At 38.7% G+C, this 24,939-nt stretch overlaps 1 protein-coding gene across 3 annotated transcripts in view; it reads left to right on the forward strand.

The window, feature by feature from the left end:
• Position 1: 1 nt before the first annotated feature.
• Positions 2 to 24,939, forward strand: part of LOC136247059 (uncharacterized) — a 214,554-nt gene continuing 189,616 nt past the window's right edge. For all 3 annotated transcript variants that reach the window (XM_066038662.1, XM_066038663.1, XM_066038664.1), the window contains exons 1-2: positions 2 to 161; positions 20,047 to 20,090. In XM_066038662.1, coding sequence (XP_065894734.1) covers positions 20,066 to 20,090 — 25 coding nt within the window. In that variant the 5' untranslated portion in view covers positions 2 to 161; positions 20,047 to 20,065. The remainder of the gene's footprint in view (positions 162 to 20,046; positions 20,091 to 24,939) is intronic.

Here is a 24,939-nt window from a genome sequence, read left to right on the forward strand (position 1 = left end):
TTTCTTTCTACCGCGTAAATCTGCTATTACTACCGGGTACCACCGCTCATGTGGACACAAAGATAGTCAAGGAAGGAACGAACTCTTTATCTTACTTACTGGTGGTAGTACTGATAAGAAAACAACCAAACGTGGTGATTTCATGTCAGGAGCTCGACACGGTTAGTGTCATGTAGCTAGTAGGCTAATGCAGAATACAGCTTTATTTACTCTCGCACTATTCTCGGTTCGTAGACTCCAATGGTCATTTCGTTCTGATCCAGATTAAACCGCAAACAAGAAAGAATGTTCCTTGCGCCATATGGCTTCATATTAGTTTTATCAGCAGGATCTTCCAGATGTACAAAGCTCATGCAGCTAAAAACTGCGCCATCTGCTGTAGCAACTGAGCGATTTATAGAATTTATCACGACTAACATTAAAGTTTTGCTTTCACGGCTTGTTATCCACCCGGCTTTCTGACGTTCGGCCCTGAGGTATTATATACTGTATATATATATATATATAAGTATCGAAACAGTACATCAGAGCCTTTTCCCCACACCCAAGTCCTGAAATAAGAAACGGCTTGGGTACGAGGCTCCTGCACCTCCTAAGGTTTACGGTATGCATGTGATTGTAACTATAGGTAAGATGCAGCTGTCGACCTCGTTTCGGGCCAATGTTGTACCTGTGACTGAAAAGGTGTTTGTTTGTTTTTTGTGATAGTCCATATTGAAGCGAATGAGTATTAACCCAGGCAAAACGATCCTCCAAGAATTTTAAGCAAGATCTTGCAAGAGAATCCGGTCATTTCTTGCAGGATTGTGCAGGAATCCTGCAAGAGCTTTCCAGGATCTTGCAGGAGAATCCGGTCATTTCCTGCAGGATCTTGCAGGATTGTTTTTGCTGGGAATTGAATAATTATTGTTGAATGAATAGTACCCAGTTCATTAGAAACGGTTGGAACTGGTGTAGTGAGTAACATATCAAAGTTACTTTAGTTGCCTATTTCACAAATACAATGTTGAGGAATTCTGTTTCGAACGTAGCCCTGTTTCCTATACCCAGTAGTTAGTGGATAAATGTTGTATCTTCATTGTGGCCTAATGTGTGTCATAGAAAGTTATCCTGAAACATGGCCGCCTGACAACCGTTGTTAGCCTGTGTTGTTGCACATGCAATTCAGGAAAACTTGTACAGATTTTAGAAATAAAGGGAGGTCATCTATATCTGGTGCTACACTAATGGACATTCAATTTCTACTTCACCTGGCCAAAGTATAGTGATGATTCACTAGTGTAGATGCAAGTATAGATCCAGGTGAAGTCAATGGTACTTTAGTGATGATACCTCTAGATGGGAAGAAGAAAGGCAGATGAGATCATGCATATTTTTCGTTACCAGTTTTGATAAGTGGTTTGCCAAATTTGTAGTGTTACTTTATTTAGTTATAGAGAATTGTTGATGTATTTGGGGATTTCTTTTGTGGGAATTGTGATCATGTGATTGAATTCTTGGGTTACTTAGTTTCAATATCCTGTTTATTTAGGTGTGATGTTTTGTTGTTACTGTTTTCGACTGCTGTATGGGTTTGGTGCCAGCAAAGTTTGGTTAATGACGATGAATTTGTCTAATTTCCCCATAATATTTTTGCTTGTTAGAAAACTATTGTAGTTCGCTTACTGTTACATAGTTTTAAGCATGTAAACCTGCTGCTGAGGATACCAAGCAGTCCCTCAATTTACTTGTGTCACAAAGAGCTACCAAATCATTGAGCAAAAAAAAACTGTCTTGCCATTGACTAGGACATGTTTTATCCTCAAACCCTGAAGTTCAGATACAACGTGGGTGTTGTTATGCCTGTCCACTATTTCAGAGGGTGAACTATACACTGTAGTTTGATCTTGTATTTGCAGCATAGTCTTAAAATATTAAATTCTCGATCAGACGTGGGTATGCGCTTCACTAAAGTTCACCAAATTTTATTAATAATTGGCTTTGATTTGCCAAATTTTCCCTTCACAAAAGTTTTCCTCCATACGGTATAATAATATTATACCAAGTGTCTAGTTAGTAGGAATTACGCTGGTCACTGTAAAGCATTAATAATAATTATGTAACTAAGTATAACAAGTACACAGAAAAAAATGGAGTTTTCAGCTAGAGTAGGGACCATAGCACATCAATAAAAAGTACTGAAACAAGCTGGAGTAGTGCATGATATTAAATCACAGTAGAACAATAAGAAGTGTTATATCCCTACTGTGCATTTCCATAATGGTATCTTGAGCACAGTAGGGATATAACACTTCTTATTGTTTCAATGTGATTTAATATTGTACACTACTGCAGCTTGTTTCAGTACTTCTTATCGGTGTGCTATGGTCCCTACTCTAGTTGAGAATTCCAAATTTTTCTGTGTACTTGTTACCTTTTTTTAGACCACAGCAAGGTTAAATACTCGAATTTCATTGGCTATACTTACAGGTATCTAAATCCTGTAGAACCCTTGTTCACGTCCCTGTCTCTGGGGCGATACAAAACAGGCGATTATTTGCCTGTAACTTTGGGGTTGCTGTATTTGGCAGATCATAGATCGACGGATCACATGATGAACATATTCCACTGCTCATTGGAGATGTTTATAAGTATTGTGTCAGTGTTGTAGTATACTTGGTATAATAATTATTTTACTAATGATAACAAAATGCTGCACACTTCACTTCATCACTAAAATGCCTAAGCCCCGTTCCAGATTTACAGATTTAGCTACGGCCGTTTACAATCATACATATATAGTACGTCATATAGTCCACTATCTGGTGCTGCACGTGTACATCATTAGCCATGGATAGATAGGTGTGAGGAGACTGGATTTTATCGACTGCTGAGTAAGTTAACTTGCCGAGATGATTAGCTATTGACGATCTTTATTGAAGCGAAGATTCTGAAAAGGAAAGCAGGTCAATTCAGCAGTCTGGTGGCCAGGGAACACTCCTCCCATGAGAAAGGAAAGTAAATTATAGAATGATCGTAGGATTACAGCTGCAGCATGGGTTGGCTGTAATTAGTCTCACTCACCCCACTAAATGACAAAAGAAAAAAATACTAGCTGGCTTAGGCTTTAACACTTCTGTTTGGTCAAAGGTAGTAGACCTAATCTACAAATGTAATAATGTGATGTCAGCGCCTTTACCTTCAATTGTTACAGTGATCACGTAGCTAGCTAAATCCAGGAATGGTATGTGGACATTTAGCTAAGCAACGAAGTGATGTGTGCAGCATTTTGTAAAATTATTATATCAAGTATATTTAATCATAGGTTATATACAGACGCAACGCTTATAAACATCTCCAGTGAACAGTGGAATATGTTTATCACGTGATCCATCAACCCGTGATCCACCAAATACAGCAACGGGTAACATAGGCAATGCATGGGCATGTAAGTAGCGTTAAAAGTTACAGGGAGGTATATTGGGCTTGTTAATGCTACGTTTCTCATGTCACAAGCAGCTATGAAGGTACAACAAGAAGTGTGGTATAAATTAGTTAGACATCAAAACGCAGGGTTCTACAGAATTTAGGAACCCTCAGGCCCTGTAGTAGCACCCTCACTTCGGTCGTGTGCCACAACACAGGGCCTTGTGGGTTTCTAAATTCCGTAGAACCCTGTGTTTTGATGTCTAACTATTATGTAAATAATCATTATGACTGGTGAACCCATGCATACTACATCTGAAATGGCACCGCATCCCCCAATTATCGTCTGAAAAGTGAAATATGCATTATGCTTTGTTGTGAGCTATGTTCATTGTGTTATGCAGCATTTCAAATCAAGAACTGTTGGAAAAGCACCTCTGCAATCCCATGTACACTGAAAGAAAGAAATGGTACCGCACACCTCAGTTATATCATCGTCAGAAAGTGAAGTATCTATTACACTTTGTTGTCGGCTATGTACACAGCAATACAAACCAAGAACTGTTTAAAAAGCACCTCTGGTATCATAATAGCCACTATGAAAAATACGGACGATTTCTTTTACGAAGGGAACCCATCACGTGTTACCGCCAAGTCGACACTTTCATTGTCAGCAAAGATGAATGGGACACAAAGGAGGACACCGGTAAGTCCATGAAGAATGCACTGTACGTACTGCGGTATGTCAAACGGCACCTATCAGACCGAAGCGATGTCAAACAGTGAAAAAATCAAGCCCGTAGCCTTAGTTGTTATCGAGTTACACTTGTCTGAAGGCATCAGTTAGTTACTCAGTCAGTCAGTCAGTCAGTAGAAAATTCCGTTAATTTTTTTTTTAAATTTTGTAGCAACTTGTTGAAAGCATTTCAAGTCGATCTGAAAACTTGTTTGGGTTTAGTTTTACCAAACCAATACTGCCTCATCGTCATCAGGGAAAATTGAGGGTGGTTTTTGGGTGATGCTATCCCATGGGCCACGCATACTCCTTTGTGGTCCCTACTATACAGTACTATCGTACTGTATAATAATGCGGTCGAGATTATGTCATAAATAATGAAATAATTAATGTTAAATCCCAGTGTGTGGGAGTGTCAAAGTGCCGTGCTAGGTTATAACTACCATACAGCTAGACAGAGCAGTGCTGCTACTGTACAATATATTAGTTATCACCCAGTGATGACTAACTTATCACCCTGTTCCGGAGCCACTCAGTCTTGTTCGTGACATCATAATGACTACGAATGGTATTGTTTGCCATTGGAACACAAAGCGAAATAAGGAAACACATCAGTATAGTACTTCAACCTGCTACTTCGTACAAGAAAACTGTTATTCATTTGTGTTTGAAACTTGGCGACAGTAACTATTTTTATTGGAAGACTGAGTGGTTGCTATGTTCGCTTAATGAACAACATGATTGGAAGTTGCTACTAATTGCTGGAGGTTAGTTTGTGTTGGTTAAAACACTTTTGATGGTCTTGTTTCTTTAGTCTCGTTGAACTAGGCTACCTTCACTTGTGATTGGAATGGGATAATGCCTCACTTGGCAGGCCATTGTGCGAAGAAGGTGCAGTTTCCAGCTGGTAAATTTGTGTGATGATGCATAGCTCTCCACCTGAAGCCTTTTAGTACCAGGAGAGCCCATTCTGATCACTGATATGGGCCCTGAGAAAACTACATAAATATTCACTGCCAAATTGCATCCCATGTACTGAACGCTGATGGAAAGAACAAACACAACATACACAAAATGTGCCCTTAGGCTGATAATTGCTGTGTGTGTGGTTGTCCCTGCTATTAACTAGGGTTGAGCGATACTACCGTTTTAGCGATATGTCGCGATATTTTGAAAGTGTCGATATTGCAATATTTTGTTATTAACTATTGTGATACCATGCCTGTACATTACTGTCATTAAAAATCCATTTGTTATGCAGTATTTGGCTAAGAATTCTTATAAATGATAAAGTCCACCCATCTGGTTTCCCCTGCAGAGAAGTGTGAACACCATAACAACCTCAATTACAATAACTGTTACTGTAAACAAGGATGATGGTGGCTAATTTGCTATCACCTATAAGGACTTCCTGCAGGAATGCTGAGCAATACATTATGTGGCACCAGCTATGATTGACTTATTTGTAAGTATCGTGAATAGTGGCTTTAGTATCGATCATGATACTAAAATGGCAGTGTCGTTCAGCCCTATACTATTAGCTGCTATTATTATATGTAGCTACAGTCTGCTCAGCAATGCTCCACATACTTGTGCACACTAACATATCCATGAAATTCTGGTATTGCATTTCAGCCACATTTGTTCTCCAAATTTTTGTTTTGTCTTGCAGTATATCCATGGCATCATATGATCATTTTAGTACAAATGACCCAGCTCATTAATTATTGTTAGCAGCCTCTTCTTCATGTGGCTGTCCAGATCTACAGGAGCATGCTGGCAGTGTAATAGTTCACATGGTTTTATCAGTCTGAATCCTGCTCTGTTGGTCATTATCAGATCTGTGAAACAGTACTGCTAGCCCTAGCAGCTTGACTTTATCTAAGGCAATCACTACCACTTTGTGAGGACATTCCACAAAGCATCGTCTATTCTGCTTGGCTCACACAACAGCGTAAAAAAAGTCAAGTTGCCCAGCCCCAAATATGAGGTACAGATTCACAATCCACCTGCGTAACCGTATCTCCATAACAGTGTAATTTTGCAGATGATCAAACATAGCCTGGAGTCTGGCCAGGAAGCTGACTGTCATTTGCCAGTCCATCTCTCGGCAAAGCATATTTCATACAATTTCCTCAAATCAAAAAATTCAGCATCATGTGACTCAACTAAGAAGAGTTATTGCTCTCATGTGCCTGATGACAAACACATTGGTTTAGCACTCTAGTGTGATGTTGTTTCACGCTTATTGTACTGGCACCCCTCATCCGAAGATCCATCAACAGCTTACTACTGTCTCTGTACACAAGTCAACAGTGCCGTGTGACTCAAGGGAGCCACCTGAATGAGGCTGTGGAATGAGTACAAGTGGAGCTAGGTTGTAAACCCTGAGGAGACCCGTAGTAGAGTTAACTCTGTACAGCCACCTGCCAGCTGGGAAGGCGATGTCTAAGTCAGCCAGGTAAGTCAGCAGCCACCACACGGATGGGTAAATATCCTCCTGTAGTTTACCAAGGCAGATACTAGACTTCCCAACTTCCCTGGATCGCAGCTCTATTTAGCAGTGACTACCAACTTGGGTCGTAACTCTCCCCTGAATTGGGAATGACAAGCTAAAGCTTTCTTACGAATGATCTGGTCAACATAGCAGCAAATACAAGCTAGTTCTGTTTATACAGACTAGCAAAACCACACTATAAAAATGTATTTAACCATATAAGGAGTTACAGGATGTTTGCATGAAAACTTGTGTAAAGTGAATTATCACATGACCAGCATGTGATGCACATGTCTATCTCGCATGCACGCACATGCACACACACACGAAGCTTATGGAAGCTGTGCTAAATACAGCTATTGCAGTCCAGCAAACCAGCCCTGGGATGCCTGTGAACCACTCCCACTTGAGCCTTGTGCAGGCAAATCTTGGGGCAGTGCTAGGAGATCTGTCCAGATATCACAGAGAGGTCATGGAACCCAAAGTTCCACAATGACCCCAACTCCACTAAGTAAGACAAGTACGGTTGAGCATTTGTTTCCCCGGTTTACACCAGGTACCCATTCATGGGCGGTGGAAGGGGGGGGGGGGGGGCTAGGGGTACTAGAGCACCCCCAACTTTCATCAGAGGGGTGCTTAGCATCCCCATTCTAGACTAATTATTACATCACGGAGATCACTTGACTTGTTTTAATTAATGCGCTCTGCACGTTTATCATGGCTAAGCGACGAAGCACCGAGAGGATACTGGATGATTGGCTAAATGGGCCTGTCACCCAAAGAATTTGGACAGTCAGTGATAATTCTACAAGTGACAATGTCGAAGACAAAGACCAAGAACCTTGTACGAGTCATTCTCAAGAACCATGCACGATAGTTATAAGTAGTTCCGATGATGGAGGAACTCACGAAGAAATTGAAGGTGACAGTTGCCCAGAAACAGGTTGTCCTGAAAGCGAAACGTTATTTACACCCATGCTAGGAGTTCACCAGCCGTCTCAGTTCCTATTGAAGAGTTGGACGATTCAATAATTGTGCAAGATTGCCACGGAACATGTTGCAAGGTTGATATGAACTCTCCTTTCCAGCCGCAGGACAAAGAAACTCTTGGTAGCTTTGCCAAAGGTGGAAGAAATTTTATGTGCAAATGGTACAAAGTCCATCCTTGGTTAACTGTTTGTGAAGAAAGAAAAAAAGCCTTCTGCTTTTATTGTAAGTATGCTACAAATCATGGATTGCTAACATTTAGCAAAAAAGCAGAAAATACGTTTTCAACAGATGGTTTCAACAATTGGCGAAAAGCACTTAAAAGGTTTGCCAACCATGAAGCTTCTGATGCTCATAGAGAGGCTGTAATGAAATGGAAAATTATTCAGCAGCCATCCGTTGATATGCAGTTTAATTCACAAATGAGCACATTATGAGCTAGCTGCAGACAGGGTTTGTTGAAGCAGCTTCGTGCTCTCTAATACCTTCTTCGCCATGGAATTGACATTAGAGGACACACTGAAGTTGAGGGTAATTTATATCAGCTCTTGAAGGTATGGACAAATGACAACAGTGATATAACACATTGGTTATCTGAAAGAAAATATATGTCACGTGACATTGTTACAGAGCAGATTACTTTAATGGGTAATACATTATTATGCTCACTATTACAGAATATAAAACAAAATTCTCCAGCCTGGTACGCAATTATGGGTGATGAGGCTTCAGATATTGCAAGCAGAGAGCAACTAAATATTTCTATTAGATGGGTGAACGAATCCATGAAATTAGTGAAGATCCAGTTGGATTGTTTTGCCTCACCAACACTACTGCTGATGCCATTTGTGATGCTATTAAAGATATTCTTATTCACTGCAGCCTTCCTCTGTCCCTTTGTAGAGGCCAAGCGTACAAATATGCAGGGATGCAGAAATTGTGTTGCTACTCAAATTAAACATGAAAGCCCATCTGCACTTTCAGTGCATTGTTTTGCTCATAAGCTTAATCTATGTTTGCAGGATGTAGGTAAGCAACTTGTATTTTTGCAAGATGCTCTGGAGGTTGTTAGAGAGATTGCTAAATTAATAAAATTTTCACCAAAAGAGCTAGTCTCTTTTCACAAGTACTAGCGCAACCTGATAACACAGGAGTTACTATCAAACCTCTTTGTCTGACTCGTTGGACTACCAGACATGTAACAATTAAAGCTGTTCTCAAAGGTTATAAAATTTTACTGGAAACATTGGAGGAGATTAATCAGACAACTCATGATGAGTATGGTATGAAAGCAGGAGGGATCCTAGAAACTTTGTTAAAATTCCAAACATTATAAATTTTGGTCTTCAATTAGCATACATTCTTTTTGGTGCCTCGGAATCATTATCACGAGGCTTACAAGTAAAGGACCTTTTATTGCAAGAAGCTTTGTCAGCTGTCAATCTTGCTAAATCTTTCTATGAAAGACAAAGAAATGACCAGGCTTTCAAGAGTTGCTATGATAAAGCTGTTCGTACTGCTCAAGAATTACAAATAGAGGAACCAAAACTACCACGGTATAGAAGAGCTCCTAGGAGACTAGACCAAGGGAACAGACCCCATCAATTTGCAACACCAATGGAGTCTTCCACCAGCAATATAATGAAGCTTGTGACTTGCTCATCGGTGAATTGAATGACAGATTTGAATTAGGGTTGGGACGAATATTGAATTTTACCTTCGAATATTTGCTTATAAAATGTTCGAACATTTGAAGCTTCGGTGTTAGCTTTCAAGTTACAGGTTTTCTTTTACCTACTAACATCCTTCTGAAGTTTTATCTTTCTAGTCCTATTTAATAAGTTTGTAAGCATTTGGAAAGTGCATGGCAGCAGTACTGAATGACGCGATCGATCGATCGATTGCAAATGGGCGTGTCTGCTATACTGCAATCATGCATAGGTAAACATCAACTAATGGCTAAACGGACGTTTTCCTGCAATATCTATCACTTTATAGGTGTTTCAAGGCTATAACTATGGTAGGAAGCTAAACTTTGATGGTTTAAAAGTGGGCGTGGCACCCACGAAGAGACGAACATCGATCGCGGAAGATCAATAAGCAACTGCAATAAAGACAACGACTTTTATTTGTAATTCTTTTGTAAACAATGAGTGCATTACGAAGCTTCGAATAATACTTTTAAAATTCGAAGTTTACTAAACCTTCGAACCACCGAAACATTCGAAGCTTCGTCCCAGCCCTAATTTGAACAGTGAAATTTGTTGCCACCTGTGCTGGCATTGGAAAGTGTTTTACTGAATGCAGCTAATGGCTTGAATTACCAAGATCAGCTAACATTTGTCCAATACAACAGTCTTGTTCCAAAGATGATTTCAATTTCAGTCGATAGGAGTCTCAACTTGGAATGCTTGCTGATGCTATCAAGGTAGCTCTTCCGTCTGTCAGAAAGGTAACAAGTGTAAGAACTATTTGTGATGCGATGAATGCACAAACAGTGTATAAAAGTATGCTTTCCGAAGTACACAAGCAATTAAGATTGTATTTAACAGTCCCCATCACAACGGCCACTTCAGAACAAACATTTTCAGCTTTAAGACATGTTCTTCCTTACTTGAGGCCTACAATGACTGAAAAGAGGCTTAATAATTGTTTACTTCTTTATGTACACAAGGAGCTGAATGACAGTTTAGACCTACTAAAGATTGGAAAAGATTTTATTAACAATGAAGAAATGTAGAAAACATTTTGGCCTCTTTGAGTAAAACAGTACTATTATTACCTAATGTGCTACCTTATTACCTTTTAGTACTTTTATAACCTACTTTTATTACCTATTGTTACTGTTATAGTACGTACAGTGAAACTATGCATATAATTTAGACTATATGTACACATTTAGAGTAAGGTGGATGCCTTGGGTGCCTTTAGTATATTTTTATTTTGGGGCTACTTTAGAGTTGCAAGGAATGATACCTTCGTCAGCATGACCCCCACGTCTGGGATCTACTTCTGCCACAACTACAGGCACCTCAGCACCCCCAACTTTCAGACCCTTCCACCGCCTATGCCATTGATGTTACAGCTGGGTGGGCTGCTCCCCCAATTGACACCAGACCACCAGGTACCCAATATACAGCTACAGATAATAAAAACCCATTCATTTATATGCTGAGTCCTGTTCAATTATTCTAATAGAAAATAGACTTCAGACAAAATACTCTAATATAGCAATCACCTACACAGTATGGATAACAGAAAATTTGGATAATTGGGTGACCACTGTATCAACATGATAACATACCCATAAACAGTGCCATAGCCAGCACTCAGAGTAGTTTGTATGCCAGCGGAAATGATACAAATTACCTGCAGTTCAAATCCTGGGATTGGAGGGATTTTTTTTCCTTACTTTGGCCCCTTTTCTGTTACACCTTTTCAGTAAGTCAAGTCATTAGGTCTAAGTCCCTGAAATTAGGTTAGGTAATCCTAAGGCTGCAGCACATGTTGCTGTCAGACCTTCAGTGCAGGTCACTGTAAATTGCTAATAATAATAATAATAATAATAAATTCATACACAGGCAACAGGGTTTCACTGGTGTCAGAAAAACACAGCACCAAACTGATTATTTAAGTTTGAAAAACAAGTGAGCTATAGTGGTATTAGTAGATTTGTTTAGATTGTAAGTATTAAATGCGTCTGAAGGTGACTCAGTCAAGCTGTGAGGCTATGCACAACAAGGTGGTGAAGGCATACTTGCATACTGTGACTGGTGTATGATTCCGATATGGCACAACAGATTCTGTTGTAACTATAGGCCACTGATATGTGTAAATACCAGTGCATCAGCAGTGTAGCATTGGCACAGTGTTCAGTGTATAATATTATATACACAACATTAGGGCTGTGAATCGGTTATGCCATAATCGGTTAATCTATTGGTTATTGCTGAGGGCAATTGATAATCGGGCTATGTGTGCAACAACCAATTATACAATTGGATCACATGACCACAGAATTGCTTACAGTTTTTGGTCATAAGGAATGCACTGAAGTGAGCAAAGAGGTTGTTTATTCTTGCTGTTAGGAATCAAGACACACGGTATTGTGTCATGCGGCCCAAGAAGCCGGCACGCAACATTTGTGAGTATGTTGACAGGAAGAACGAAAACGTAATTTTCGCACCTCCGTAGCTTTGTGCTGCCTTGATGAAACAAGACAATTTTTGCTGTGGACACGCCCTCCAACTTCAGTACTCCACGTTCCAAATTTGAGCGAAATCGCTTGAAGCGTTCACGAGATATGTAACTTCAAAAATTGACTTAGTTTCTTGGAGTTTTTTTTCTTCTTCATCTTATTTTCTTCCTCTTTTCGCACACTTACAAAAACCGTTATAAAATGCGAACGCAATATCCGATTGCCTTGAAATTTGGCACACAGAAAGAAGGCGGGGTATAAAGACGCATCTCTTTACCAAATTTGGCTGGAATACGATAAACAGGCAAAGAGTTATTAGCAATTATTCGCGAAAAATAACACCAAAACATTGTCATGCCTACAGGGTAAACTGCTTACAGGAAGAAGCTGAAAATTGGTAGGTGAATAGGTTAACTATTGAACCTCAAAGCTTTTGTGGTTTGAAAGAAATCGAGCTAAAAACCAGGGAGATACAACGAAAAAACCAATAGTGTGTAACAATTACGCAATCGAGATTAACTAATAGAAAAACGACTACTTTTCACGCCCACCAGAAGCACCGCTTGGGGTAATGCTTTGAAATTCACTGTACAGATGGAGTAATCATCTTAGAAAGGATCTTCAATGGTGTAGAAGAATCAGACTTAAAACCACGGAATTATAACATGAAATTAAACATGGTGTAGCAAGTGCGAGATCGAGATACTCTAATAGAGCAGTCACCCTGAAATGAATTCAAAAGATCAGCTAGAAACTAGTAACCTGTATAGAGATAAGCTACAAACAATTCACCCTGTAGAGATATCAGTTAGAAGAAGTCACCTTGTAGTATAGATTTTCAACTAAATCACATAATTAACATTCCATACATTCATTGGTATGACAAATACTGTGCCATTTTTGTGTAATACTGTGCCTTACGATTGCTGTGCCTTACTGTGCCTTACTGTGCCTTATGATTGCAAAAACGCATGAAGCGATTTCGCTCAAATTTGGAATGTGGAGTGCTGAAGTTGGAGGGCATGTCCACAGTAAAAATCGTCTTGTTTCATCAAAGAAGCACAGAACTACGGAGGTGCGAAAATTGCATTTTCTTTCTTCCTGTCAATATACTCACAGGTGTTACGCGCCGGCTTCTTGGGCCACACGACACACTACCGTGTGTCTTGATAGACAAACTATAAAACAATTAAGAAGGTACTTCTGTGCATTATTAGTGGGTTAAAGTGTTTTGTTCAAGGCATCCCTCCTCAGCAGTGCTTAGCAACATAATTACACAAATTACAAAGTATTTCATCAATTACAAAATACAAATTACTATGATTTGAGGTGTAAGTAGCTACAAAGCAAAACCTGATTTTAGTACACTGTTAATTAATTTCCGTTAGGTTTGTTTGCTGCATGGCATCTGCTTTTTAGAAGTAGCACAACATCAACTTGTTTTGTGCTAAAATTTGTTCTAATATATAATACAAGCATCTTGAAATAAAATCACTAATAGCCTTGAACACAATCATGTTGTTGACAATTCAAGGTCTATATGTAGCTATGTTGTTCAAACTATTATTTCTGATCCTAATTTATTAATTTTTGTTCAATAATGCATAACTACTGTATGTATCTTTTCTTGTTCTGTCTCATCCTATTTTCCTAGCTGTCTTGCTGTCAATTATAATTATAGTCCCTTGTTTCCTGACTCTCCTGCTTTTCCTGCAAAGCTGCAGAACAGACTGGGAAAACGGGCTTACAAACAGACTGGCTCAAACAAGCCTAAAACATGGATTTACCAATATAGCTCATAGCATAGCTATCTCCCAAAAGCAATACACTCAATAATGGTTTTACAAATGCTTTTGAATGCGATTTTAAAATGCTTTCAAGCCAACAACAAACCCTGCACTTAAAACTATGGTTTAATAAACTTGGTGATAGCAGTCACGGGAAAAATTGTCACTGTTTATGCTGTAAACATCATTGAATTCTAATTAACATTGTGCATGTATTGTTGCAGTCAGGCCATCTGCAAGTCCATTTTTCCAGTCCTTTCTGCATTTTAGTCATGTTTGTATGCTATAGTGTAAAAATAAATAATAGAATTGTTGACTCAACATTTCTAAAAATATCCAAGAATTTTAGCATTTACGTTCATTACTATATGTACATCTGCATGTACCTGCTTCACCAACTTTACCTTTGACAGTTTCTTGTTTACCAATAATCTATAACTATGGTCTATGGACCAATATTGGAGAATCCCATTTCATCCACTATCATGGCCATCACTTGCTCTGCAGGATGAATGTGTATGCTTTCCTCTCAAAGCAAGTGCAGTAAACGTATCACTCTTATCAATAAATACAGTGTAGTGAAATAGTCTGCAATGGCTTTTGCTGACTGCTGTTTAGCTGTGGTACTGGCATTAGAAGAAAGTGTATGCATTCATCTTGTTGAGCAGCACTGCTGTTGAGGCACGTAAAGCCATTTCTACCCCAAATTTTACACAGCATGTATGAAACCATAATTAGCTAACAAAAAAATTTCTAGCATACAGTAGCACATGAATCAAGACACTCGATAATGTGTCATTCGGCCCAAAAAGCCGGTGCTCCACACCATGGGTATATTGACAGGAAAACAAACAACGCCATTTTCATACCTGTGTATCTCGGTGATACCTTATCTGATTGGAACCATATTTGCTGCAGAGTTGCCGTCAGCTAGGGGAGTCCACATTCCAAATTTGAAGAAAATTGCTCAAGCCATTTCCCAGTTGCCAAAATTTAAGGTTTTTTCTTCTTCATCTTTTTACACACTTGCAAAAATTGCTATAAATTGGCACACAGAAAGGGAGTCCAAAGGCAAATCCTAGTATCAAATTTGGTGCAAATCCGATGTACGGTTAAGGATTTGTGACCAATTATTTGTGTAAAACAAGATCAATTTGTTGTCACGCCTACAGGGTAAACCACTTCATGGAATGAGTTTAAAATCAGTTTATTGATAGATCAACCATTGTAGGAGTGCCTTTTGGTGGTTTGAAAGCAATCGAAATAAAGATCATGGAGATATGACACGAAACCAAAAGTGTGAAGTGTGTAACAATTGTGTGTTCGAGATTTGTAAATAAAAATACCAATAATTTTCACGCCTACCAGCTAAACCGCTTAGAGCAGTGAGCTGGAAATTGGTATGTTGCTGGAATAGTCATCGTAGAGGTAGTAAAGAACAATCAGATTGCAAACCAATACGTTATGATTCCAAAGCCAACTGCGTGTAGCAAATGCAAGATCGAGATACTCTAATAGAACAGTCACCCTAATAGAGCATTCAGCTAGTTCATTACTTACTCCATTATAGAATTCTATTACATTGCAAGTTGTGCTGTAAGGAGTCAGCAGCAACCAGTTAATATTGTAGACAGTTCAGCTACAAGCAAGTTATCCTGTAGAGAGTTCAGCTACAAATACATCACTGTATAATTATTACAAGTCACACTGAAGAGAGTTCAGCTATCAACAAGTCATGCACCCTGTAGAGAATTCAGCTACAAACAATTCACTCTGTAAAAATTCTGCTACAAACAAGTCTACATGCAGAGAGTTTAACAACGAAAATCCACCATTTAAAGAGTTCGGCTTCACTAACAAGTTATTCTGTAGAGAGATCAACTAGAAACAAGAGAGAGCTCAGCTAGAAAACGTCACCTTGTAGAGATTTCAGCTACAAACAAATCACACTGTAGAAAGATCAGATAGAAGAAGCCACCTTGTAGAGGGTTCAGCTGTGAAGTTATCACCCTATAAAGATTTCAGCTAGAAAAAAAAATCACCCGGTAGAGAGTTCAGCTACAAAGAAACCATCCTGTAGAGAGATCAACTACAAAAAACAAAAACCATCCTGCAGAGAGTTTGGTTACAAAAATTCACCCTGTAGAGATATGAATTTTTGTAACCAAACTCTCTGCAGGATGATTTGTTTGTAGCTGAACTCTCTACAGGATGGTTATTTATTTATTTATTTATTTTGTAGCTTATTCAGCTACAAACAAACCACCTTGTAAAATGTACAACTAGATACAAGCCACCCAGTAGTGAGATCAGCTAGAAGAAATCACCTTGCAGAGAGTTCAGCTACAAAGAAACCATCCTGTATAGAGTTCAGCTACAAATAAATCACCCTGTAGAGAGTTTAGCTACAACCACATCCCTGCATAGACGTCAGCTGCAAAGAAACCATCATGTAGAGAGTTCAGCTACAAACAAATCACCCTGTAGAGAATTCAGCTACAAACAAATTTCCCTCTAGAGAGATCACCTATAGAAGAAGTCACCTTGTAGAGCATTCAGCTATAAAGAAACCACCATGTAGAGAGTTCGGCTGCAAACAAATCACATGTAAAGAGTTCAGCTAGAAACTAATCACCCTGTAGAGAGATCAGCTAGAAGAGGTTACCTTGTAGAGAGTTCAGCTACAAACGAGTTACCCTATAGAGAGATCAGCTAGAAACAGATCATCCTATGGAGAGATCAGCTAGAACTATCACCTTGTAGAGAGTTTAGCTACAAACAAGTCACCTGCAGATAGTTCAGCAACAAACAAGTCACTCTGTAGAGAGATCAGCTAGTAGAAGTTACCTTGTAGAGAGTTCAGCTACAAACAAATCACCCTGTAGAGAGTTCAGTTACGAAAGATCACCGTGTAGAGAGTTCAACTATAAGAAGCCACCTTGTAGAGAGTTCAGCTACAATGAAATCACCACGTAGAGAGTTCAGCTGCAAACAAATCACCCTGTAGAGAATCCAGCTACAAATAAATTTCCCTGTAGAAAGATCATCTAGAGGAAGTTACTTTGTAGAGAGTTCAGCTACAAAGAAACTATCGTGTAGAGAATTCAGCTACAAACAAGTCGCCCTGTAGAAAGATCAGCTAGAAGAAGTTACCTTGTAGAGAGAGAAACCATCATATAGAAAGTTGAGCTACAAACAAGTCACCCTGTAGAGCGATCAGCTAGAAGAGAGTTCAGCTACAAAGAAACCATCATGTAGAGAGCTCAGCTGCAAACAAGTCACCCTGTAGAGAGTTCAGCTACATACAAATCACCCTGTAGAGAGATCAGTTACAATAAAGTCACCCTGTAGAGATATCAGCTACATACAAGTTACCCTAGCTACAAACAAATCACCCTTTAGAAATATGTGTAGGAAACAGGTCACCATGTAGAGAGTTCAGCTAGAAACAAGTCACCCTGAAAAGAGTTCAGCTACAAACAAAGGAAGTTTCAGCTACAGTTCAGTTATGTATAAGAAGTCACCTTATTACCTACAGTATGTGATTTATCTTTCATTATTAAATATACCTTTTTTTATCAGGCTGTACACAAAATTTCTTCCTTTGTTCCACAATTCCTGCAGAAAAGAAAAAAAAAACAAGTTAGAAGGAAGCACCAAAGCCAGTTAATGGCTGGCTTTGTGGCTTGCAATAAAAAAAGAAGTGCTATCTAAACCAAAACAGCCAAACTGTAAAAAAAAGATTGCGGACCCCAAAAAGACCAGGATAAAAAAAGATGTGAAATACAAGGTGGCAGCCAAGAAATGACTGTGATGGTAGGTTGATGGCAAAAAATTTAATTATGACAATTCAGGTGAATTTGGTGCAGAATCCTAGTGGAGGAGGCAACGCAAATTCACCTAAATTGTCATAATTAAATTTTTTGCCATTAACCTACCATCACAGGAATTTCTTGGCCGCCACCTTGGATTTCACATCTTTTTTTTTTTTTCATCCTGGCCTTTTTGGGGGCTGCACTCTTTTTTTACAGCTTGGCTGTTTTAGTTTAGATATTTATTTATATGGTAAAACCCAGACTACGAGGTGTATTATTATGCATTATGGCTACTCCATACTGTGATGCGACTAATAAGTCCATAGAAAGTTTGGTACTGTGTTATATTATGGCTCCACTGCGTTAATTTTATTTTTGTACCTAGCTAGTTAATGTAATTGCATTACTGCCACAAGTTTACTGGCTACTCAATTGTGTCTCACTACACTTTATTGTGATAGGATCTGGGCTTGATCTTGTCTGTTAACCTAGTGATAGTATAGTTGGCGTTATAGTGATCAGGTCAGGGAAATTTTCATTTTGTGAACTATTGTAGTAGAGATATTCTAAAAGGACTAAGTAGAGGTTGTGTGTAATTCATAACCCTTTAAGTGCGCATAATCCTACATGTAGAAGTTTACGCATGGCCCTTGAAAACGCATAAGCCTATATTTAGGCTTTTATGTAATACTGTAAAGAAAGCACTGTAATTTTTGAAGCATTCATTGTATGGTTTTGTAACTTGTACCATTCTACTCGTGATGTAATAATGATTAAAATGGTACTGAGGGATTTACCCTACAATTAAAATTATATGAATACCTTGAAAACAACTTTCAACAAAGAACCACCTTTCATATTTTTACAAAATGATCCATAACTCCTTGCCAGTTTGTCCGAATCACTGCAAACAAGTACGTATTAGTCAAATCGCCAAAGGCAAATCAGACTATATTTTATACAGTTCACATGATTGAAACCACAATCGATGTGATGACTGAGATGAAAAATGTGCCATTTCAAAAAAGTAAGATATCGTTCTTCATCTCTTTATAACAAGTAAGGCTCTCTTGTTATAGTGCATTGTTGTTTGGCCTTCCCTGAATAGGCCAATGAATAAGCTTTCTACAGTTTTAGACTAATAGAGTTAGGAAAGGCTATCATACCTCTCCATATAAGCTTGTTTGTACAAGCACGCATGCCTTAAAGTTCTATGCATATTTAAGGCTTATTTCCTTAAAAGTTTCATGCACATTTAAGGGTTTAAGATAAACTACTTATTACATACAATTATAGAAACATAATAGACAGCAGCAAAGCCCATGAAACCATTTTAAAATCCAAATTCTACTACGTAAGAAAGTGACACTAAGCAGATAAATGTTATTTGTATTCTACTAATGTGTCTTCCTTGAGCGAAAAGCCTAGTATCAGATATATACCGTAAGCGTATTAAATTTTGAGGGTAAAATTTTCATGGTTTGCCAAAAAGACCGGTTTGCAAGTGTATTAAATTTCTTGGGTATAATTTTCGTGGTTTAATCTTGAGCCAGTTTATTTTCTCAAGGAGCCGCATGGAGCAAAATTCGTGATCATGTCTAAGGTTTAGCTACAGGTTAGCTAACAGCTTTGGTTGGCTACTCCATTTACGCTGGCGTACTTACCTGGGACCCTAAGCAGCTAAGCAAACCATTTTGTGGGGTTGACTCACCATAAAAGAATCTTGCATGCTGGAATCAGAGGAAATGGTTCTTGAACAATGCCATCAGTATCTATTCACATGGTGAATAGGTGCACGTGTCGTCATCAGATCGTATGTAGCGCATTAGCTAGGGGTGGATCCAGGACCTGGCAAGGGGAGAGGGCACAAACAGGACAAGTTGTATAGGTGGTTGGCGAGAGGGCGGAAAGCCAGCTGCAGATTCTCTTGTTAGCTAGTTGCTGCATTTTTGAAGCAGCAAATAATACACTTTTTAGTACTATCTCATTGTTGCTTTTTACCATTTTGGCCTTTGCAGATGGTTGTGAAGTTTTAAAAGCTGTTTAAAGACTCTGAATACCTTAAAAACAGCAAACAATGATTATTTTAGTGGCACTTAGTACGCACGAAGGTGCAAAATGGCAATTTCATAGCTAGTTTGACTTTGGTTCGCTTTGGTTTCAGGAATATTTGTAATAAAATGTGCATAATTATTTTAACGAGTTATATATGCTGATCTTGGCCTGGCATAAAGTTTAGTATTTTAGTCAGAAGTATGGCTCCTCCACAAGATGAGGGGGGCAAATGCCCCATCCTGGATTGGCCATTGTTAGCTACATAGAATTAATATATTATTGGTAGCAACGGTTAATAGCTTTGCTCGAGCTGAGACGTGAGTTTCTAAATGGATTAACTTTCGTGGATCAGCTTTATGTGGATTAATTTTCGTGGATCAGCTGCAAACCGTGAAATCCACGAAAATTTATACACCACGAAAAGTTTTACGCTTACGGTAGTTTAAAGCTCACTAATTGTAGTACACTTGATGATAGTACAACCGAAATAATGCTAATTATTCATGCTGTGCTCCAGTTGTAAACTGAACTGTATTCATTAACATGTATTTTATGTACTACTTTAGGCAATTGTTCAAAGTGATAATGGAAGCATCAGAAGATCAAGCATGTATGTAAAAATACTTGTTTTGAATTACAATTCTGTGTGTGGTGCATGGTTAATAATTATGTAAGGGTATTTATAATTATACTAGTTTCATTGAATATTATTGTACATATTAGAAAGGCTTTAAGTGCTGTTATATAAGCTGGTAGCTAGCTACCGTACTTGGAATAGAAAGAAACCACAATTGTGACCAGATCTGCAAGCAATCGTGCATTTTTCAAATTCCTGTTAATTGAATTTCATGATCTATTCAGCTAGGTGTATTTCCTTTAGCAAAGTTTTGGCCTGGTATACCATGTATCTATGTATATCTTTGGAAATTACATCCCTACAAAGCAGCAACAACAGATAGATTGATTTGTATAGCTAGTATAGGGAAATTAAACTACTGGTGCTTACTAAAATGAATGGTACAATGAATAGAGCTGAAATTTACACCATTGTGTTCACCATGCTGAGGGGAATCGATTGCTGGGTAAGTTATTCCTTGTATCACTTTTTGTCACTACATACAAAGGCAAAATTGAAGGACTGAGTGGAATAAAGAGGATAACCCACACTTTGAAATTTGCCATTAAAACAAAATTGCTTGATTAGGCATGTTGATAATATTTCCACATGACAGGATTAAAGTTCAAGTCACAACCAAACTTAAATTTGCATTAGTCTACAGCATTAATCTACCTGATGAATAACGCATGTTTTAGTTGAGAGATTGAACTTTTGTTTAGTGCAAATCTGAGTGAAATCCTCTGGAGTATGTAATAGTTGTAATATGGGCACGAGTGATTTGCCTGAAATATACACACGAGCACGAGGGCGCAGCCCGAGTGCGAGTGTGCAAATCACAAGTGCCCATGTTACAACTAATCTAATCCAAAACAGCCAAGCTGTAAAAAAAGTCTGCTGCCCTCAAAAAGGCTATGGTGAAAAAAGATGTGAAATCCAAGGTGGCGGCCAAAAAATGGCTGTGATGGTAGGTTAATGGTAAAAATTTTAATAACAACAATTCAGGTGAATTTTGGTGCCGCTTGGTCAATTGGCACAAAATTCACCTGAATTGTCGTTATTAAAATTTTTACCATTAACCTACCATCACAGCCATTTTTTGGCCGCCACCTTGGATTTCACATCTTTTTTCACCATAGCCTTTTTGAGGGCCGCACACTTTTTTTACAGCTTGGCTGTTTTGGATTAGATTTCACTTCTTTTTGTAGTTGTATACCCCCAAAGCCGGCCTATGGCCTGCTTTGGGACTTTTTAAACCTATCTTTTTTTCTTTACCACAGGTAGGGACCCGCCGATTATGCTCATAATTTTACCTATTTTGCTATGCTGCACTGCTCAAAAATTCACCTATTATGCCTAAATTAATGCTCAATATTTACCTATTGTGCTCGATTATGCTCAATGTTCATGCCTTAGTTCATATGCTTTGCTACTAGTTTAACACTGTATAGACAGAAAAAAATGAGTGGCTGGGGCATAAATAATAAATTCTTGCTGCATGTAAGAGAAAAGATCGATATACTCTAATAAAACAGTCAGTTTGATGATTGTTCTATTAGAGTTACTGACTGCTCTATTAGAGTATATCGATCTTATTTTGCAATTGTCATTTTTCCAGCAAGAATTTATACTATTGTACAAATATTTAACCTATTATGCTGGCATTATGCTGGCATTATGCTCAATGCTTTTAGGTACCTATTATGCTCAAAATTATGCCAGCATAATCGGCGGGTCCCTAACCACAGGAAGAAGAAAAGATGAAGCAGATGTACCTTAAATATTTCTGATTTTATCAGTAAATGTACAAATTATATATATAATACATATATTTATTACAGAGCTGTCCATGGTGGTTTCTTTGTAACTGAACACTCTTCAAGGTAACTTCTTCTAGCTGTTCTCTCTACAGGGTGATTTATTTGTAGCTGGATTCTGTACAGGTGATTTTTTTTGCTGCTGAGCTCTTTACAGAATGGTTTCTTTGTAGCTGAACTCTCTACAAGGTAACTTCTTCTAACTGATCTCTCTACAGAGAGATTTGTTTGTAGCTGAACTCTCTACAGGTGATTTGTTTGCAGCTGAACTATCTAGATGATGGTTTCTTTGTAGCTGAACTCTCTACAAGGTAATTTCTTCTAGCTGAACTCTCTACATGGTGGTTTCTTTGTATCTGAACTCTCTACAAGATAACTTCTTCTAACTGATCTTTCTACAGGGAAATTTGTTTGTGGCAGAAATTTTCTACAGGGTAATTTCTTTGCAGCTGAACTCTCTACATGGTGGTTTCTTTTTACTGTAGCTGAACTCTCTACAAGGTAATTTCTTCTAGCTTATCTCTCTACAGGGTGATTTGTTTGTAGCTGAATTCTATACAGGTGATTTGTTTGTAGCTGAGCTCTTTACAGAATGGTTTCTTTGTAGCTGAACTCTCTACAAGGTAACTTCTTCTAACTGAACTCTCTACAGGGAGATTTGTTTGCAGCTGAACTCTCTTCATGATGGTTTCTTTGTAGCTGAACTCTCTACAAGGTAACTTCTTCTAGCTGAACTCCCTACATGGTGGTTTCTTTGTAGCTGAAGGTGACTTCTTCTAGCTGATCTTTCTACAGGGTGATTTGTTTGTAGCTGAATTCTGTACAGGTGATTTGTTTGCAGCTGAGCTCTTTACAGAATGGTTTCTTTGTAGCTGAGCTCTCTACAAGGTAGTTTCTTCTAGCTGATCTTTCTACAGGGTGATTTGTTTGTGGCTGAACTCTCTACAAGGAAACTTCTTCTAGTTGATCTCTGTACAGGGAGATTGGTTTGTAGCTGAACTCTCTACAGGTGATTTGTTTGCAGCTGAACTCTCCACATGATGGTTTCTATGTAGCTGGACTCTCTACAAGGTAGCTTCTTCTAGCTGATGTCTCCACAAGGTCACTAGTTTGTAGCTGAACTTTCTACATGGTGGTTTCTTTGTAACTGAACTCTCTACAAGGTAACTTCTTCTAGCTGATCTTTCTACAGGGTGATTTGTTTGTGGCTGAACTCTCTACAAGGAAACTTCTTCTAGCTGATCTCTCTGCAGGGAGATTGGTTTGTAGCTGAACTCTCTACAGGTGATTTGTTTGCAGCTGAACTCTCCACATGATGGTTTCTTTGTAGCTGAACTCTCTACAAGGTAACTTCTTCTAGCTGATCTCTCTACAGGGTGATTTGTTTGTAGCTGAATTCTGTACAGGTGATTTGTTTGCTGCTGAGCACTTTACAGAATGGTTTCTATGTAGTTGAACTCTTTACAAGGTAACTTCTTCTAGCTGATGTCTCTACAGGGTCACTAGTTTGTAAACGAATTCTCTACATGGTGGTTTCTTTGTAACTGAACTCTCTACAAGGAAACTTCTCCTAGCTGATCTCTCTACAGGGAGATTTCTTTGTAGCTGAACTCTCTACAGGTGATTTGTTTGCAGCTGAACTCTCTACATGATGGTTTCTTTGTAGCTGAACTCTCTACAAGTTAACTTCTTCTAGCTGATCTCTCTACAGGGTGATTTGTTTGTAGCTGAACTCTCTACATTGTGGTTTCTTTGTAGCTGAACTACAAGGTGATTTCTTCTAGCTGAATTATCTCTTTCTATAGTTGCATGAATTCCCTATAAGGTAACTTCTTCTAACTGATCTCTCAACAGGGTGAATTGTTTGTGGCTGATCTCTCTACAGGGTGACTTGTTTGTAGCTGATCTCTATACAGGTTACTTGTTTCTAGCTGATCTCTTGAATTCTCTTCGGGTGAATGCTCTATTGGGATGACTGCTCTATTAGGATGACTGCTCTATTAGAGTATCTCGATCTCTCACTTGCTACACCAAGTTGGATTTCGTGTTATACCTCCGTGGCGTTAAGTCAGATTCTTCTACACCATTGAAGAGCGTTTCTAAGATGATAACTCCATCTGTACAGCGATTTTCAAAGCATTACCCCAAGCGGTTTACCTGGTAGGCGTGGCAAGCAGTCGTTTTTTATTAGCTAATCTCGATTGCATAATTGTTACATACTGTTGGTTTTTTCGTTGTATCTTCCTGGTTTTTAGTTCGATTTCTTTCAAACCACAAAAGGTTTGAGGTTCAATAGTTAACCTATTCACCCACCAATTTTCAGCTTCTTCCCATACGAGGTTTACACTGTAGGCGTGACAACATATTGGTGTTATTTTTCGTGAATAATCACTCATAACTCTTTGCCTGTTTATCGTATTCCAGCCAAAGTTGGTACAGAGATGCGCCTTTAAACCCCCCTTCTGTGTGCAAAATTTCAAGGCGATCAGATATGGCGTTCACGTTTTATAGCAGTTTTTGTAAGTGTGCGAAAAGAGGAAGAAAAATAAGAAGAAAAAATGCCTATTTTTGAAGTCGCATATCTCGGGAATGCTTGAAGCGATTTCGCTCAAATTTGGAATGTGGAGTGCTGAACGTGGAGGGAGTGTCCACAGCCAAAATCGTCTAGTTTCATCAAGGCAGCACAGAGCTACGGAGGTGCGAAAATTGCGTTTTCTTTCTTCCTGTCAATATACTCACGGGTGTTACGCGCCGGCTTCTTGGGCTGCACAACACACTACTGTGTGTCTTGATATATTCCACTTGGGTAACTCACCTGCAAGTGTACATGGAAACTGCAGGAATGCTTTGCGAGTGTATTTATATGGGACCATGTGAATTTTGATTGCGGATAACATCGTAAGAGCAACGACAAGGCGCTGCTGAGAGGCCTAACGTAAGTGTATCATCATGAGCATGCAGATCGCTTTCGATTGTGGATATGCAATTAAACACAGGGAGCCCAAATACGAGCTGAACAGCTCATA

This window comes from Dysidea avara, chromosome 2, assembly GCF_963678975.1.
Source record: "Dysidea avara chromosome 2, odDysAvar1.4, whole genome shotgun sequence".
NCBI lineage: Eukaryota > Metazoa > Porifera > Demospongiae > Dictyoceratida > Dysideidae > Dysidea > Dysidea avara.